Source organism: Choloepus didactylus, chromosome 19 (genome assembly GCF_015220235.1).
Source record: "Choloepus didactylus isolate mChoDid1 chromosome 19, mChoDid1.pri, whole genome shotgun sequence".
Classification (NCBI taxonomy): Eukaryota; Metazoa; Chordata; class Mammalia; order Pilosa; family Megalonychidae; genus Choloepus; species Choloepus didactylus.
This window is the reverse complement of record NC_051325.1, coordinates 32,976,510-32,995,487: the sequence shown is the minus strand read 5'-3', so window position 1 is coordinate 32,995,487 and position 18,978 is coordinate 32,976,510. Positions and strand designations below refer to the sequence as shown.

The following is an 18,978-nucleotide window of genomic DNA, read 5'->3' as shown; positions in this document are numbered from 1 at the left end:
TTTTCCAATTGGGGACTATCATGCAAAAAGCCCCTATGAACACTCCTACGCAAGTCTATTTGTGAACACATTTTCATTTATCTTGGGTAAATACCTAGGCAGGGAATTGCTGGGCTATAGGGTAGATATATATTTAACTCTATTAGAAACTGCCAAACTGTTTTTTCAAAGTGGTTGTATCATTTTATGCTCTCACCAATTGACTGAAATTTGACATCAAACTTGTTCCAGCCTCAAGTACTTGCTGTTCTCTCTTCCCAGAATGCCTTTCCACTGTTTTTAGCATGGCTGGCTCCTTGACGTCCATGACTCAGTTCAAATGTCTATTCCAAAGAGGTCTCGCGATCACCATTTTGCAAGCATCATAATAATAATGGATTCAGGCAACAATCATCAATTAATGGTAAAGCCAGTATAGGTGAAAGTCTGTGGAAGAACAGGATATTTAAATACTCTCAAAATCTCTACCCTCAGGATACTTATTAATTACAAAGGGAAAAAAACAGTAGATTTACAATGGAGTAACTTAGCAGGCACCACCTTAACCAAATGCTTAAAGTTAACATCACAAATATTGGGACAAACCATTGTCACACGCCTCCTGAAGAAAAGCACTGAGGAGACTTTCTTTTAGTGGTAGTCCTGTCCAAAATGTATATGAATCTAATTATGAGGAAATAGCAGATAAACCCAAATTTAGGAATATTACACAAAATAACTGGCCAGTAAAAAAATGTCAAGGTCATGAAAGAAAAAGAAAGGCAGAGGAACTGTCTTTCCAGATTAAAGGATACTAAAGAGACATGACAATTAAATGAAACACGTGACCCTGAATTGGGTTCTGGAGAACAGCAATAAAGGACATTATTGGAACAATTAGCAAAATTTAAATATGGACTGTGAATTAAGTAAAAGAATTGTATCGTTAAAATTCTTGATTTTAATAATTGTACTGAGATTATGCAAGAGAAATGTCCTTGTTCTTAGGAAATACCCACAGATGTATTTAGGAATAAAGGGGTGTGATGTCTGAAACTTATTCTAAAATGGATTAGGAAAAAAAGTGCACATACATATTCTATATATACACAATATAGATACACAAGAGTTTGATAATACAAATGTAGCAAAATGTAAAAATTTGCTCATCTGGTTGAAAAGTATATGTGTCTTTACTATTCTTGCAATCTGAAACTTGTGAATTTAAAACTTTATCCAAAACAAAGTTACAGAGGCTTTTGGTGACCACCTTATCAGAAGTGGCCTGTCCCCCACCCCCAAGTACTCTCTATCTCACTCTTTTCATCCATTACACTTATCATTGGTGAAAATTATCCTATTGTTTACCTAATAAAATGTAAGATGTATTATGTGCTAGGCTAGACTCTGTCCTATTCTAAGTGCTTTAACTGTATAATCTCAATGAATCCCCTTACAGACAAGGAACAGAGACACAAGGTTGATTAACTTGCTCAAAGTCACCCAGGTATGTTTTCTGTCTGTTCCAGTGGCACTGAATCTCAATTAAGGCTGAGACTTTGTCCACTGCTCTTACCCCAGCGACTTAGAACGGTGCCTTAGCACATTCCAGGCAGTCAACAAATATCTGTAGATCCTGTCAACAAATATTTATTAGGTACCTACTAGGCACTGGTGTAGAAATCAGTGAACCAGTATTCAAAAATTGGAGATTATATTGAGCACTCTCAGTCCTGCACCCGATTAACCATTTTATATATTTTCATTTAGTCCTAACAACTTTGTAAGGCGGATTCCACCCATTTTGCAGAGGACGGAACTGAGGTTTAGAGAATGGTAATAATTTGCCCAAGATCAGAGCTAGGAGGTAGAGCCGGGATTCCATTCCATTCCGTTAGGTTCCCAGGCCCGAGCTATAAATCAATCAGACCGACCAATCCAATCACCCAATCAGTATTTATTAGGCGCTTACTGCGTGCGGTGCCTATTCGCGGAAGCAAGGAGAGAGGGGGCTACAGTGCGCAGATTGCTACTGAGACCCGGAGGCCGCTGCGGCTCGCGGGAATTTGGCGCGTAATTTTTGTTGGTTAGGTGTCCTTGAGTGTTCTCGCCCGTGATTGGGCCCCGGCGCAGAGTTCCCGGTGCGTTGGGCTGCGGCTGCTCCGTCGATCTCCGCGGGACCCCGGCGGTTCTGCGCTCGGCCGGCCTCCCGGGGGATGGGCCACCAGGAGTCCCCGCTGGCCCGAGCGCCGACGGGAGGTGCGGCTAATATAAAAGGGTTATGTAAAGGGCTCAGCCAGCGCCAACACGTGGAGAGCCGCGGGAGCCTGGGCGTCCGGTCTTCCTCTAAGAGCGCGGCTGCTACCACCGGTGCAGCAGCAGAATTCATCGCAGGCCAGGCCCTGGCCACCGCCTCTCGCTCAGCTAAGTCCCGGAGGCAGCCGCGGTCCGGAGTGGACCATCCCCAACCGGCGACTTCAGGGGGGAAACGGGCTGCCAGGAAATGGAGGAGCGTCGGCCAGGTAAGGGCGCCGTCCCCGGAGCAAAGGCAAGAGCCTAAGCCGACGCTACTCCCACTGTTTCGACTGTTTGGGGAGGGCAAGCGGGCCCCCAGCTTGGCGCGCAGAGGGACGCCTAACTGGTAACCCAACCCCCTCACCCTGCTGCCCACGGGGACTTGGGTCGGTCCGCTGGGCGAAGCTCTGGCTTAATTCAATGGACTGTTTACACTCGGGAGAACACAAGGCCAGACGCGGAGAGGGCGGTTTTACAAGGGGCTAGGAAGGGAAAAATATTTCAACAGTCAGAAACACGCCTTAAGTAGATTTTCATAAGTCGCGAAACCGTCTGGTCTTTGTTTTTTCCTATTCCCATACGATAAATTGGCCGAAAGAGTGGGGATTGTTTGCTTCTTCTTTCCGGTTCTCCCTCCGAGCCGCCGCCCTGTGGTTCAGTCTTTCCCGCTTCCCCCTCCCGTCCCTAGTTTTATCAGCCCGGGTGGTTTCAGTCTTAAAGGGGCCGTGACCGCCGGAGGAGGAGGTGGGATGCCCTGGGGCCTGCGCCTCTTGCTTCCCAGCCACGGCCTGGTCGCTTAACCGATTCTTTTTCTCGCAGAGCGCAATCCAAGGTCACCCTCTTCCGCGTCCCGGGGCCGGACGGAGGGATGAGGCAGGGGGGTCTCGGGCAGCGCCGTTGCTGCTCCCCCCGCCGTCCGCAGCCATGGAAACGGGGGAGGAGGACGGCGCCCGCAGAGGTACACAAAGCCCCGAGCGGAAAAGGCGAAGCCCAGTGCCGCGGGCGCCCAGCGCGAAGCTGAGGCCGGCGGCGGCGGCCCAGGCCATGGATCCTTTGGCGGCGCAGGGCCCGGGCGAGGCCTACCTGGCGCGGCGGCGGCCAGAGGGCGGCGGCGGGTCGGCGCGGCCGCGCTACAGTCTGTTGGCCGAGATCGGGCGCGGCAGCTACGGCGTGGTTTACGAGGCGGTGGCCGGGCGCAGTGGGGCCCGAGTGGCGGTCAAGAAGATCCGCTGCGACGCCCCCGAGAACGTGGAGCTCGCGCTGGCGGAATTCTGGGCCTTGACCAGCCTCAAGCGGCGCCACCAAAACGTCGTGCAGTTTGAGGAGTGTGTCCTGCAGCGTAACGGGCTAGCCCAGCGCATGAGCCACGGCAATAAGAGTTCGCAGCTTTACCTGCGCCTGGTGGAAACCTCACTCAAAGGTAAGGGCGCCGTTGGGCCGCCTGCCCACTCCGGGCCTGAACCCGCTGTTCTCAGGTTCGCTTGGCTCAAAGTGCTCCTGGCACCCTTAGGCCCAGGCGCCGGTCTGTCACCCTGGGCCCAGACACACCCTCTGCCTCCTTTCCCGGGCTCAGACTTTCAGACGTTCGGGGTTCGGGCTCTTCTCATTTTTGGACCCGATATCAGTCCCTGGCACAAACGTTAGCTGGTATTTTCATAACAAGCACTCATTAAGTGCTAGTCATTATCTCAGTAAGTGCTCAGTAAGCGCGAGCCATTATTATTAAAAGTCTAGCACTTTTTGGTTGGAAGTGGAGGGGCTTGGGTTCAGAGTTAGTGGAAGAATTGCAGAACTTCCTGAGTCTCTGGGACCTCTTCTCTTTCCCTCCCAAATAAGACAAAAATCAACTTTACACAGGACTCTTCCCCAGCTCCCTCCTTGGTTAGGTTCAAATGCCCTTGACACTCTCGAGCTCCACCCTAAAACTCTTGCTTCCTAGTCTTTTTCCTCTGAGACCTCCAGCCCTTCATCCCGGGGCAGTCAAGCAAACTGGCTAAGTCCTCTGGGGGCATGCAGAATAACAACCTCACAGGTGGGCCGAGACCTGTCACATAACAAAACATCCTTCATCTTTTTCTTGCCGCTCTGAGGCTGGCTTTACTTATTGGGAAAATTCAGCGCAGCTAGGCAAGGGGGCTTGCAGCCTTGGCAGAGCTAATAATCCTAGTTGGAGAGTTTTAACTGCCTTTAGAGAGTGTGTTCATCCTGAGTGCTCAGTACTCACCATGTTCAGACTACAAGTGGCCGAGGATCTGTTCAGAGAGGAGAGGAGCAGTGTGCTAGAGAAGTCTCAGGAGCCTTCCTGAGGCAGAATTCAGGGGAAAGGCAGTCCCAGCTAAGATCTGAGCACTGTCCTAGATGTCTTAAGGAAGTGATTTTAGGTAATGATTTTACAAATAAGTGCTGTTCCCTTTCTATAAACGAAGAAGGGCTTAGAAGTGAAAAAATATAACTATCAAGGTTAATCAACTTGTAAGGAAGTCAGAACTGACTCCAAAGGTATACTACCCTGGCCTCCCAACATTGCTCATATTTGCAAACCCAGATCTGCCTTGATGGCCTGGATCCTCTCAAATGGATTATGGTACCTTTCCTATCCCAGGATGAACTAGAACTAATCTTTTAAGAATTAGTATGTTTTTGGGTGGGGTTCAATGGGAGTGGTTTCCTAAAAATCTTCTTTGGGATTTTGGCCCAATTTTACTTTTTGAGATCCCATCAACCCATCCCAAGAAAAGCCCTTCCCTTATTTCAAGTCAGTTGTTTGACAGTGGGTTTGGGGACATGATTAGTATCACATGGGGTCCTTTTTCAAAATAGACTTCCACTTTCATGACTGTCCTTGGCCTATCTATTCTGAAAAGCCCATCCTCTCTAGGGTGAATGTATTTGCTTTGAAGAAAACTCCCCAGGAAATTCTTTCAGTCAGTCTGTATTCTGCACACACTTGGCTTATTCTTGAGTTCTTCCATTCTTATTCTGTCTCCCCCCCTCCACTATGGTTAATAAATGATCTGAACTTACACAGTAAAGGACTGTGTGAGTATGGGAATTGGCTTTGCCAAATGGTCCCATTCTACCCAAGTTCATTGATGCTAGTCTTGAAACTTGAGTTTTAGTTTTTCAAACTGAGTTGAAACTGTTGCTTATTCTCCCTACAGAGAAATACAATTCAAGTTTTTGTTGCTGATAGCATTTGTCACAACTCCACAGTAACCAATGACATAGTGGTAAATACCATGGACTGGGATTAGACTCACTTTCAATCCTGCCTGAGACATGAGAAGTTGTTTAAAACCTCTAAGGAACATTCTTTATCAGTAAGATAGGGGTACCTAGGTCACAGGATTTCTGTGTAGACTGGAAGTGTTGCAGGTAAGGAGGAATCCACTGCCTCCATAAGTTCAGACCATTGCCCCCTTTACAATTCACAATGTTCTTGTTCAAGTTTTCCACACTTGTTTAATCATGGAACACATCTTATTTTGTAGTATTCCTGTCAGCATCCTGCATGATTGTGTTCATGGCAGTGAGCTGACAGAAACACTGTTATTTTCATCTTCCCTTTGCTGTTTAAAACTGAGGCCTAGGGAAATGAAATATTTAGCTTTAGACCACATACTTTTGGTTGTATAACACATTTTCAAAATATTTGAGCCTCTGCTATGGGTCAGGTAATATTCTGGGCTCAGAGTTAAAGCAGTGAAGAAAATCAGCATTCTTCCTGCTTATGGAACTGACATTCCATGTTACATGTTAAGTGTTAATTTAGCAAGTGGTTAAATAAACAATTGTTTTTGCTTATTAATACTGCTAAAGGAGAACTAAGACCCACATTACCCCAGGTTGAGTTTTCCTGACTGACATGCTTCAAAATATAGTGGTCTTAATCTCTCCCAGGGCCCTGGATCTATAGCATGCTGGTATCATTCAGTAATGTCAAAGCTGGAGGGATTATTAGAGATAATCTAGTTCAACTCTGTCATTAAACAAAAAAGTTCTTTGGAAACACGCTTTGTCCAGTCTCCTGCAACTTAGAATGGTTTTGAAAGAAACTAAAAAATTCTACTTTGCCTTTAAGTCTCAGCTGAACCAAATCCACATACTTTTTTACTGAGTGCCTACTGTGGTTTGTGTAGAGGGAGGAAAACACTCCTTGCTGCAATAGAACTTACATTTGAAAAGTTTAAGTATCACTAGAAGACTTTTATGCTAATCAAGGTCACAGGAGGAAATGGCAAATTGGCTCTGTTGTATTGAATTAAGAGGAGAGAGAATCTGGAGTTAGTGGAGAAGGTAGACTTGAAAGAAGCATGCCTAGGACTGTGGACAGATGGGGAAAAGAAAGAAAATGAAATCTAGTTCACAATTGGGCCAAACAGAATGTTTTTTTCCTTCCTTTTCCATCTCAATTCCCTAGTGGATATACAGAAAGCTTTTGTGTTGTCTCAACAAATTGTTTGATATGCACATAACCCAATATCAAAAGAAAGAAAACGGAAACTTCTTTAGGTGCTCTTCTTGGTCTTCTCTGACTTTGTTTGATAGACTTGTATGTCTTTGGTCCTTCCTCTCTCTGAACATAGACCAAACAAGTCCTACTCAGGAGCATTATGTAGAGAGTGCAAGCTGTAGATAGTCAGAAGAAGTTTTAGAAGTCTGATCTCACCTTCTGTTTCATGGAGAAGGAAACTGAAGCCCAGCAAAGGTGCAGGACTTGCCCCAAATAAGTAGCAAGCACTAAACCAACCTCCTGTACTTTTTTTAAAAACCAGATTAATGATCCTATAAATTATTTGATTGATATTTAGCTTTTAGTTACCTTTCACAGAAAAGGAGGACAGTTTGCTTTTATTCCCTTGTTTCATTGCTAAAGGATCCTGTCCTGAATGCACCTAGGTCAAAATTCAAAACTGCCATTTAGAAGCCAGCAGGAAAGCCCGAGCTGATTGTCAAGGCAGGAATTCTGGTGCTCTCTATAACTCACAGTGATCCTTCTGACAAACAGCAACTGTTGAGGACAAAAACATGCAGAACAAATTCTCAAGACTTATAAAACTGCATTTTTAGAAGCCTGGAAAAGCTAGGAACCTGGCTTATCCCTGACTTGGTGAGGCTCTAGTTCTGCTTTATCAATTGTTTGATGCTTACTGTACTCAAGGTAATCTTTAGGTGGTTTGAGGTAGGCGGGAACCTAGCCCTTACACACCAGTGCTGGGTGGCCTCTGTGGACATCACTGTGAGCCAGGCACTCTACCAGAACTACCTGGAGTTTCCCCCATGGGGTGTGCAGGAGACACATGCCCCAATGCAAGGTCATAAGTGAGTGGTGGGTATCCTAGAAAGCAGAGGAGGGTTCTCTGGCAGTTTAGTTAGAGATTTGGGGAAGCAGAGGAAGGTAATCAGGGAAGGCTTCATTGAGCAGGTGGGATAGGATGACGCCTCAGCAAAGCACACCTCAGAACACATCAGTATCCCTGTTAGTTAATGGGATACAGTAGAACCCTCAACTTGGAGTCAGGGGGTTCTGGTTCCAGTTTCACCCTGTTAGTAAGAACTATCACTATGTGCAGGTACTATTCTAAAGGCTTTATATGGACTCATTCAGACCTCACAATCACTTTTTGAAGCCCATACTATAATTATTTTACAGGTGGGGCACCGAGGTTAATGAAATTGCCCAATGTAAAATAGCTCAGCAAATGATAGAGCTAGGGTTCAAGCCCTGGTATTCTAACTTGAGTCAGCTTCCTTAACCACTGTGCTACTCTGTTGGAACAGGTGGCTTAGAAGTTCTGGGTTCCTGTTTTTCATTGTTGGAAAATGGGCATAGTCATATTTTACTCAGGATAGTTAAAACTCAAGGGGAGTGATGGAGGGGAAGATAGTTCAGAAACTAAACGAACTAAGCAGTGCTTATGGCACTTCAATTTCTGCTGGTGCCTTCCCTTTATCTCAGCTGCCAGTAACTCTGTACCTCTTTTCCAGTCTACTCTTAAACATTTTGGGGGCTATCACAAAGACTTCTCTCTTAGTACTGGCTGACTGCCTTCCTTCTGTGTGCATTGGGAATATTAGGTACCAGCCCCAGGAGATAGAAACAGCTCTTACTTAATTGAGAGCTTTTGTTAATTGGGGTTGCATTGGGTAAGGTTTTTTGTGGTATAAACTCTTGAGGAGAGCTTAGCTTCATTTTCAACTTGAATTCAGCCTTTGATGGGATCCTTAGAGCCAGGAGCCCTTTTTAGTGATTCACAAGTGCTAGATCCCTTACCTATTGCCTACTTATCTTTAGTCTACACAGTTGGCATGCCCTAGTACTAGGACCTTCCTTGTTTCTCTTTTAAGCCTTTCTAGCTCAGGAGCTCTTGATTCATGTCACCCAATTTTTGAGCACCTGCTGTGTGTAAGGTGCACCGAGGGGAACACAGACACCTGGGTCCGCTCCTCTGCCAGTACCTAATGGAGGAGATGGATCTGGTACAACAGGTGTCCCTTCACTGCATCCAGGCAGAGGTGCTCAGTGGGGAACCAGCTGCTAGGAATGTGGCCCAAGATTGGAGGAGGGAAGGATACATTGTAAAAGGGTAAATCGGGAAAGACACTGGGAAAAAGCAAGGGTTACGTACATGGCAAGGCCCACTGTATATGGAGAGAGAGAGACTTAAGCTGGAATTGCATGGATTCCTCCCACTCTGCAAGTAGTTGCAAGTAGTAAGACCTAGCTTATCATAGTATTTTTACATTCATTCTCTCATTTAATCCTCTCCACAGTGACGATGGTGTTTTTTAATAACCTGTTCTTAATAGATGAGAAAATCAAGATCATCAAAGTTAAGTAACTTGTCTAGTACCATACTTAGTGAAGTATGAGGGTCTAGATTTACATCCAGGTGTTCTTTCTGATTTCATGTTCTTGACACGCTGCCTTATGTCTATATTGAACATCTGCCAGTGATGTCCAGATACATTAACATACCTAACACCCTGTAGTTGTCCACTGTGGTGTCCAGGCATGGTGCAGGGTGCTTCATATGTCACAGTTGAACCTTACAACAACCCAGTGATGTAGGTGTTTATTACCAGTTTTTGGCATTGACCCCAAGACCTGTCCTTTCTGCTCTGCCTGTGGATTCATAATTGGCCTCTTGACCTCTATAGTACCCTGTATCTTGTCCTGGCAGCTGCTGTAATAGCTTCATTCCCTTGTGCACAGTTACATTTGACCAAACTCTTGAAGTACTCTGGACCCACCCTGTGGTGTTGACATGGTGCCAAGACTCCTTAGTGACATGACACTGCCCGGGATCACCATCCCTGGGACCAGAGGCTTGGTCTGTATCCTCCCCATCTTTATTTGGAAAGACATGCTAGGTGGGTCTGTGATCTGCTTCTCAGGACTGATCTTCAGCTGAGCCACTTCTTAAATGTTTTGTTGTCCAACTTTTAACTAATCAAACCAGCCATAACTTACTTGAACTTTATTTTTCCGAGTTTCCTTCTAGTCCTTTTTCTCACACATATTGTATTCTGGTTTGTTTTCACTTCACATTAAAACGTGTTCATGACATGTTATGTGACCTCTACTTTTTGGGGCTTTCTATTTAGGTGCATTTTTGCTGCAAGATCTTTTAAAACATTCATCCAGGTGGCAGTACTATAATTAACCGGTCCCCATCTTGGACACTTGTTTCTAATTCTTTGTTTTTACTGTGCTGAATGGAATACTAGTTTTGAGTATTTCTGGTGTTTGGTATGTTTTGCTATTTGTTTTATTTATTATTTATTAATTAATTTATTTAGGTACTCTTCTCTTAGAATAAATTCCTAGAGTGAGATTTTTGTGTCAAATGAATGGAGCATTTTTAAGACCTGTGATACGTATCATTGAATTGCTTTCCAAGAGCTATTCTGTTTATATGCTGTTTTAGTTTCCTAGGCTGCTCAGAGCAGATACTGTGGAGTTGCGCTGGCTTTAAACAATGGGAATTTATTAGCTCACAGTTTGAGGACATGAGGATGTCCAAATCAAGGCATCATCAGATACTTTCTTCCCGAAGACCAGCTGCCAGTGATCATTGTCTCTGCCACGTGGTGAGGCACATAGCAGCATCTGGTCGTCTCTCTCATCTCTTCTGGGTTCTGTGATTTCAGCTTCTTGTCAACATGTTCTCCCTCTGTATTTATTGCCTTTATAAAGGACTCCAGTAAGGATTAAGACCCATCCTGAATGAGGTGGGTCACACCTTAACTGAAATAGCTTCATCAAAAGATCCTCCTTACAGTGGGTCCACACCCACAGGAATAGATTAGCTTTAAGAACATGATTTTCTGGGGTACATGCAGTTTCAAACCACCACATATGCTATCATCGTTTAAGTGAGAATCATTATTTACCCTCTACTGAAAAATGAGACTGTGGTTGGATCATTAACACTGGAGACTTGTTGAACTTTAAACTCCTTGGGGCATACTTACAGGGAGCTTGTGTCAAAGTGGGAAGTAGAACATCCAGGTGTTAAATTCTGCTGCTGGCACTAAGAGGCAGTAATAAGGTGTCCTGGTTAGGATCCAGGCTCTGGAGACTCTGAGTCCTGCCCCTAACTAGCTGTGAGACCACTGGCAAGTCATTTCACCTTCTGGGCCTCAATTTCCTCTACCTGTAAAAGAGGATAATAGTACCTCCCTACCGGCTGAGAGGATTAAGTTACTGAATTAATTCTTGCAAGCACTTAGAAAAGTGCCAGGCACTTTGCAAACACTGTTAAATCCTAAGTGGATTAGAATTTGGAGTAAAGAAGAGATTGTCTGGAGTACACTCTTGAATTTTTTGTTAACCTCACACGTGGCTTGTGATTCTGTTTGATGATTTTAAACCTCCAAGACCATTCTCCCATCCCTTTCTCCCACCTCCTTTGCCAGCATCTCCCTTGCTAGCCTTTATTTCTTTTCTGAGTTTCAGAACCCCCTGATTCCTGTTCACTGGTCTCTTCCATTTCCAACCTCATGTCTCTGGAGGGAACTTGTTTCATCAATTCTAAGACAGGCTCTTTCACATGTTAACAACTCTGAAATCAGAGGTCAACTCAGTCAATGGTATATCATAGTTTTGTTAACAGCCTGTGTGTTTTAAATGGTATGTCTTAATATTGATGTCCTCCTAGATTCAGCAAACAGTATATCTTTCTACAGTATATCAAGAACTTTTAGTACTCCCCATTTCTTAGAGTCCACCAGAGACCTGACTCCATCTTCATCTCTAGCCTCATTTCTACCCATTTCCTACTGCATCTCTTCTGTGATTATCCCAGACAGCTTGTTTGGTGCTTATGTGCTCACTCTCTTCATCCTGGGAGACCCAGCTGAAGGGCTACTCTTGCAGTTATTCTTCACCTGCTTTCTCTTGTCCTAACTTTTCCCCTCTTCCAGGCAGAGCTGTGCAGTTTTCCTTGTTTGTGTTGCTGTGGTGACTGCATTTAATGATCAGAAGCCTTTACAAGGGCAGAGACTGCTTCTTAACTCACCTCTCGTCTCTGGTGTCTGATAAGTAGTGCACAATGTATGCTCAGGAAATGTTTGAATGGAATTGACTAGAACCTGGAAACCTGACTTCTGGAGGAGGCTTGGAAGTAAGCTTATAAATTCCAGGGTATTTTGTGTCCCTTTTCATCAGGAGGTGTCTACCTTTCCAAAGTTCACCCTGTCTTGTCCTTATGCTGAGCCTTCTGACCTCAAGTTTTCTGAGTAAAGTAGGCCACATTTTATTGAGATACTTCAACATTACTTATTTATTTCCATGAATAAGGAAACTCAAGACCCCTGCTTGATTTGTCAGCATTTTCTCTTTCTCCTTGTGAACTGTGGCATAGGATATGTTTGAAATACAGAATTTATTTTGTGCTCATCTGACTATCAGACTTGAGGAAAAAGTAGTAAAACTATCCCAAAGGTGGGCCTGCCTCTCTTTAATCACACCCAGGCCTCGGTGAACTGGGAAATGGTATTATTTGGTGGAAGGGCTTGTTTGGAGGCTCATGTCCTACCCAGCCATGCCTGGCAGTGGTCTTGGACAAGTTAGCCTTTCTCAGCCTTAGTTTCCCAACCTATGAAAAAGACAGTGTCCACTGGAATGAGATGGATCATTTAGTAAGCCTTTAAAATAGAGTCTGGAACCCAGTGGGCCCGTAACGGTTAATTAGTCTCCAATCCTGTCACCTCCACATAACAATCTCACTCTTCTCTCCCCTTCTAGGAAGCTAAATTTTTAACTGTTAGTAATCTAATAGAACTGTCAGAGCATACCAGATGAGGAAATTATAAAATGTAAATAAATCTTGTTTGTTTCTATTGGTTTTAAAAAATTGTAAATTCCATGTGATTCTACTAGGTGCTGAATGTGTCTATTCTAATTATGCATCCCAGCACTGGGGAAATAACCACAGGGTGGATTCAGGGCCCACTGGACCAACTGTGAGGTGGACCTGAGCCAAAACTCCATCAATCACCTGATCTCCGTAACCCCTTACTCTGACTCATGAGCCACAGTAGCATTTTGGGTCTCCAGGAGTTAGTCAGTTCAGAGCGAGTGTCCAGTAAACCCAAAAATATCTGACCATTTTCCCTTTCCCAGTGCAAAGTCACCTTGATAAATGGCCACAGGTCCCTTTGGGGAGGCTGGGAGGAAGACTCATAAGCCATGGGCTGCTCACCAGAATATCCAGTATAATTTAGTAAGAACTAAAATAAAAATTTAAGGCTAGGGCTTTGGCTGGTCAGAAGAGGAAAGTTACCTGGGAAATCAGGAAGGGTAAAGCAGGTGGCATTCATGGGCTTTAAGGTTCACATTCAGTTATATCTGCACAGATGGTGGGGGTGACATGGAGTGGGGGGACTTACCGCAAAGTAAAGAGTCACCTGGCCTGGCTAGAATATGGATTTTAGCTATTGCAGCCTGAGAAATGTGATATCTTAGATGGAATCTTCTGCTTCTCATTTTCCATTCTAAATTTCACTGGCCCTCACATAGGTTTGGGCATTTTTTCAGTTGCATCTATCTTTTGCCTAAGGTGAGTGCTTTATTTTGTGGCGTATAGCTCTGGGATTATTGAAATTGCTGACTTCCTAGGTTGGAGGAATTGGGGGAAATGATGATGTTAGTAATGGTTAGTGGGTAATTCCCCCAAAGTATCTTGCATTCTGCAAAACATATTTCACATCTGTAACTTAATTCATAGTAATCATGTGGAGTAGGTGTCATCTCATTTGATAGATGGGAAGACTGGGGCTTGGAGAGGTTCAGGAACTTGCCTGGGGTTCTAGCCATCTTTCTATCATACTTCCATCTCCCCATGTTTTCCTTTAACTAAGAAACTAATCAGTAAAAGTTGGCAGAGTTGCAGTCTGAACCCAGACTTCTTGCCTTCTGTCTGTGGTCTTCACCCTGGCTTTCTTCTTGACAGAGATGGGCCAAGTGCCTGCTAAGTGCCAGACCCCATCCACATCCCCTCCCTTGGTCTTGCAGTGAGGTCTCTGTCAGGCCCAGGTAGCAGTCTGTCTGGAGCAAAGGACTGGGATTCTAATGTGCTCTTATGTTTTCAAGTGAGCATCTGGGGGGGGGGTGGGTGTCCCTGCATGAAAACACGTGCTCCAGCATCTTCAAAGAATTGATTTAATGAAATAAGCCTAAGGCCCTTGCCTGTGCAAAGGATTTGTCTCTGGGAGGACAAGTAGCTGTATTCCTCCAGTTTTCCATTCTGTCATGCTCACGGATCTGTATCTGATTCTGAGGAATGCTTCTTCCTGTCTGATGTTTTCCCCTCAACAAACAGCCGCCTTCCTTAGCATCTCCTGAGCTTAGCTCACTTCCCCAAAGCAAGCTCCTTGGTCCAGGCATCCCATCTACCCACCCACTTACTAACGGGACAGTTTTTAATCCTTTTATTCTTTCCTTGGAATCTAATAACCTAGACTTACAGTATACAGTCTGTTTTGCAGGCTTGTTTTCTTTTTTCTTAAGTTGCCATAGTTACCAACTTTGTAAGTAAAATATTCACCATTCCCCACCCATTACCCTCCCACCAAAAGTTTCACTGTTTTCTGATGTGGCCTTTGCAGAAGGAATTTGATGGCTCTTTAATCTTTTCCTTTCTGGTTCTACCACCAGTAAATATTTCTTGCTCCTTTTTTCTTTACTCTAGAATCTAGATTGACTGGGGCTTCAGATTGCTGCTTCCTTTTGCAGTGTTTTCAGATAGAGAGTCTTGGCCCATTCTGAGCCGATGACCTAGAAGGAGGATTATGAGAGGGGAAACAACTGATTAAAAAAAAAAAAACAGAAACCCATCTGCCCTAAACTGGTTCTACCTGTATCACTTTACTTGTTAGTAATATAAACAAACAAATTATATAATTACAGGGGAAGTGAGGTCTGTCAGATCATGGTCAGAAACCTGAAGGTTTTGCCTTGTCCATTTAGTTATCTTCTTGGCTTAGCCTAGAACTCCCAAACCACTGGCTTTGATAGGCTGTGTGATTTGGTATTTCAGGGCCATTTGGGTTAGTGGATGTCATTAGGATCACCACTTCTCTTTATGATAGAGTAAATGGCTAATGAAAGGAACTCTCTGGCAGAGTCTACGTGAGGAGATGCAGCCCTTATTTTTGGTAGAATGGAGACACCTTACTGAGGATTAGAAGATTTGTCTTTTGGCCTTGGGTTGATCCATGTGACCAGCTGGGACAAGTCTCTACTCACAGACTGAGACTCATCAGCAAGATAAGGCATCTGCCTACTTAAAATTACCTTATGGCTGGTTGTAATTATTAAATAATTTCTGTGTAAGGGCTCAATGTGATATTCATTGCCTTAGAAAGAATATTGGAATTTGTTTTAAGATGGCAATCACCACTTTTCCTGGAGTTTCTTAGAAAGGTAAATCTGGGGTTTCAAGCCCGTATAACTTGATTCTGCCTTATACATCCTATGTAGGTCTCTGCTGTTCCCACCAGACCTCCTATTTACACCTCTCCAACCCATTTGCCCCCCTGTTCCATTATTCTTTCCATCTCTCAGCCTAGAATGCCCTTCTCACTTCTCTCAGCTCATCTACTTCCTGTCCTGCAAAGAGTGCTGCCCCTTTGGATTCCTTCAGGTCTGGTGACTCCTGCCTACCCTTCACTTTGTAGAAGTTTACCTTCATGCCTGATGTAGCCACTTGATTGCATGTCAGCTTCGTGTTGGTTCCTGTTTTAGATACCTGTTATCTCCTTGAAACTAAGCTTCATAGGGACAGGGATGTGTTATGCTTCTAACTTGACATATGGAGAGTTAGCAGAAAATATTGATGAATTGGAGCATGTATCTGAAATAGGCAAAGAAAGTCTAGTGTCATTCTAGATGCATTAACAAGGATCATTATGTAGGCCAGAAAAGAAGGTTGGGAACGCCATTGGCCTGGCATGGAGTAAGTGGTGATAGTAATAGCCATTTGCGCAGTGCTTCACTGCTGACAATGTTTAAGTGTAGGCCATTTACAGGTGAAGCAGAAATACAAACTTGCAAAGGTGAACTAAGTTACCTCCTGGTTATTCAGCCAGTTAGCAATAAAACCAGAGTTCCCATCCACATACTCTTCATTCCAAACCCCAGGTGCCTGACGCCAGAGTTATATCTTGACCTGTCCTGTGTGAGTGACAGATGGACCTGTGTGTTTAAAGCTGTGTCATTCGCCAGTTGTGCTCTTCTTGGAATGATTGTCACCCCCATCACTCTTCCTTTAATCTGCCGCATTCCTTTGGTTGAAAGGTGATGTGGCTGTGTCCATCTCTCTTAAAGTCTTTCCTGTCTTCCTTTGATTTAGGAGAAAGGATCCTGGGTTATGCTGAGGAGCCCTGCTATCTCTGGTTTGTCATGGAGTTCTGTGAAGGTGGAGACCTGAATCAGTACGTTCTGTCCCGGAGGCCGGACCCAGCCACAAATAAAAGCTTCATGCTACAGCTCACAAGCGCCATTGCCTTCCTGCACAAAAACCACATTGTGCACAGGGACCTAAAGCCAGACAACATCCTCATCACTGAGCGGTCTGGCACCCCCATCCTCAAGGTGGCAGACTTTGGACTAAGCAAGGTCTGTGCTGGTCTGGCTCCCCGAGGCAAAGAAGGCAATCAAGACAACAAAAATGTGAATGTGAATAAGTACTGGCTGTCCTCAGCCTGCGGCTCAGACTTCTACATGGCCCCTGAAGTCTGGGAGGGACACTACACAGCCAAGGCTGACATCTTTGCCCTGGGCATTATCATCTGGGCAATGATAGAAAGAATCACTTTCATTGACTCTGAAACCAAGAAGGAGCTCCTGGGGACCTATATCAAACAGGGGACCGAGATCGTCCCTGTTGGTGAGGCACTGCTAGAAAACCCAAAGATGGAGTTGCACATCCCTCAGAAACGCAGGACTTCCATGTCAGAGGGGATTAAGCAGCTCTTGAAAGATATGTTAGCTGCTAACCCACAGGACCGGCCTGATGCCTTTGAACTTGAAACCAGAATGGACCAGGTCACATGTGCTGCTTAAAATTCAGGGCAAAGCATCTTGGGTGTTTTTAAACTAGGTGAGTACTTGGTTTTTGTTCTGCATGCACACTTACTACTGAAACTGAGTTCTTCATCCTGGGCCCTGGGCTGGGCCTGGGGAGTGGGGAGAAAATGCCTCAGTGCTTGTTATCAAAGACCCTCCAAGTCTTGATGAGATGTGTGGGATTATTTGCCTATTAGTCAGAAAGTCTAGAGAAGTCTTCTGAGAAGGGATTGCTTTTGAGCCAGGTCTTTTAAGTTTTTTAGAAATGCTTTTTCTGATCATCAAGGAATAAATACTGCAGAAAATGTGCAGAAGAGATACAGGCCATTTTTCAGAGAATAAATACTGTCCCTGATCATATCCTGCTCACCACCCAGTTCTGCGTAGTTCTGATTATGCTCTGGTTAGGTGCAGTTTTGTTTCCTGCTTTTTTCATTCAGTGGTAATCTGAGCGCTCACCGCCCCCCCCCCCCCATGTCATTAGACAGATTTTTTGCGGGCTTACAGTTGTCAAATACTATGCTATATTCTGGAGTGACAATGGTGATTTCCCCATCCTGACAAATTCTCCAGCTTATTAGGGAGACAAATGTTAATCAATATTTATAATAGTTGATTTGCAATAAAAGAGAAGAGGTTTTACAGGAGATTCACTTTTCAGGGATGCTGCCTGGAGGCAAGAAGAAGGAATTGGGGGGAGGGAAGAGCATTCCAGGCAGGACTAGCCTCTGCGGAGGACCTGAAGCCAGAGTGAGCCTGGCACATTTGAGAGACTAGACCAATTTGGGGCAGTGAGGGATGTAGACATGTGGAGATTGGGGAGAACAGGAACCTGCCAGGCTGAGGGAACAGTGTGGACAAAGGTTGAGGCGGGAAGTCCAAAGAAGTGTTCTAGAAACAGCAGGGGTAGTCTAGTTGGACCAGAGTGTGAGGTGTGGGAAAGGGAGATATGATAAGAAATTAGGTAGAACATGGAATCCTGGAATTTGACCTTGACCTAGTAGGTACTTGGGAGCCAACTGCGGACCAGAACAGGAACAGTATTAAGAAAGCTGTTGCTCCTTCAGCATGTGCAAGCTGGATTGGACAGATGAAGGACTGGGGACCGGGAAGCCAGTTAGACTAATTGTTTTATTCACACTAGTAAGAGAAGTTGTTGAACTTGAAATTGAGTAGAGGAGTACCTGGATGATCAGGGAAAACTGGTAAGATGGCTGGCTGGATATGGAAATTGAAGGAGTGTAATTAATATTGGGAGACTGATGGCAGTTGACACATGCTGGCTGGTATATTAGATTTGAACCATTATCCTTAACAGGATCCCCAGCCTTGTTATGTGAGAAGGGAAAAGAAAAGAACATTGACCCCCACAAAAGCTAGGTATTTTCACATGTACCATTTTGTTTCATCATTACAACCCTGCAAGGGGTTTAGTAATATACCCAATATCTAGGTCCCCCATTCACCTCTCCCCATCTCCCCACCCGAGCCTTTTTGCTTAATATCAATATAGCAAAGCTGGAAATAGCTTCTTTTACATTCTGCTGAAGACTGAGATGAATAATGGAGGATGGTACTGATCCCAGTAGTCACCTGGGGTAAGGATGGGGAGGGCAGGGTTCTTAGAACTTCCTCCCTTTCCCTTCATCACCCTTAAATTTCTGGGTGGAGTTGAATAATCGGTAGTATTCTCAGTGGACTTACTTATGGAGTGAGTCAGTAGTTTAATTCTTTCATTCTGCAAACATTTATTGAGTACCTTCCATGTGCCAGGCCAGTTTGTCCTACTGCCCAAAAAGTAAGAGAGTATCACTCCCCAAAGCTAGGTTTGGGGTAGTACTGTGTTAGAAACCTAAAAGAGTGGGTTAGATTGTTTTAATTGGTTTTCATATAGTCGCTTTCCATTTCCACCTCATCTTTTCCACTTTCCAAAGACCTTTCAAGCTTACCTTGTGGTAGAAAGAAGATGTTGAAAGAGGGACCTGACTTTGAGTTAGGATTATGGGATTGTCACAACTAATTGAGATCAGGGCTCTCATTTGGACTTCCACACTTGGAATTTGTACTATTTTATCAGGGTGAAGGTTTAGCTAAATAGGACTGGCTCCTTCATCTGGGAGAAAGAGGAT

At 44.5% G+C, this 18,978-nt stretch overlaps 1 protein-coding gene and 1 long non-coding RNA gene across 4 annotated transcripts in view; one reads left to right on the top strand and one right to left on the bottom strand.

The window, feature by feature from the left end:
• Positions 1–3,206, bottom strand: part of LOC119515624 — a 29,091-nt gene extending 25,885 nt beyond the window's left edge. For all 3 annotated transcript variants that reach the window (XR_005213108.1, XR_005213109.1, XR_005213110.1), the window contains exons 1-2: positions 1,952–3,206; positions 197–426 (exon numbers count right to left, since the gene is read on the bottom strand). This is a non-coding gene — a long non-coding RNA (uncharacterized LOC119515624). The remainder of the gene's footprint in view (positions 1–196; positions 427–1,951) is intronic.
• STK35 (serine/threonine kinase 35) overlaps positions 2,064–18,978 on the top strand; it is a 38,207-nt gene continuing 21,292 nt past the window's right edge. Inside the window, exons 1-3 of the mRNA XM_037811705.1 lie at positions 2,064–2,501; positions 3,094–3,694; positions 16,134–16,883. Of these exons, the coding sequence (XP_037667633.1) occupies positions 2,196–2,501; positions 3,094–3,694; positions 16,134–16,846 (1,620 nt within the window). The 5' untranslated portion in view covers positions 2,064–2,195 and the 3' untranslated portion in view covers positions 16,847–16,883. The remainder of the gene's footprint in view (positions 2,502–3,093; positions 3,695–16,133; positions 16,884–18,978) is intronic.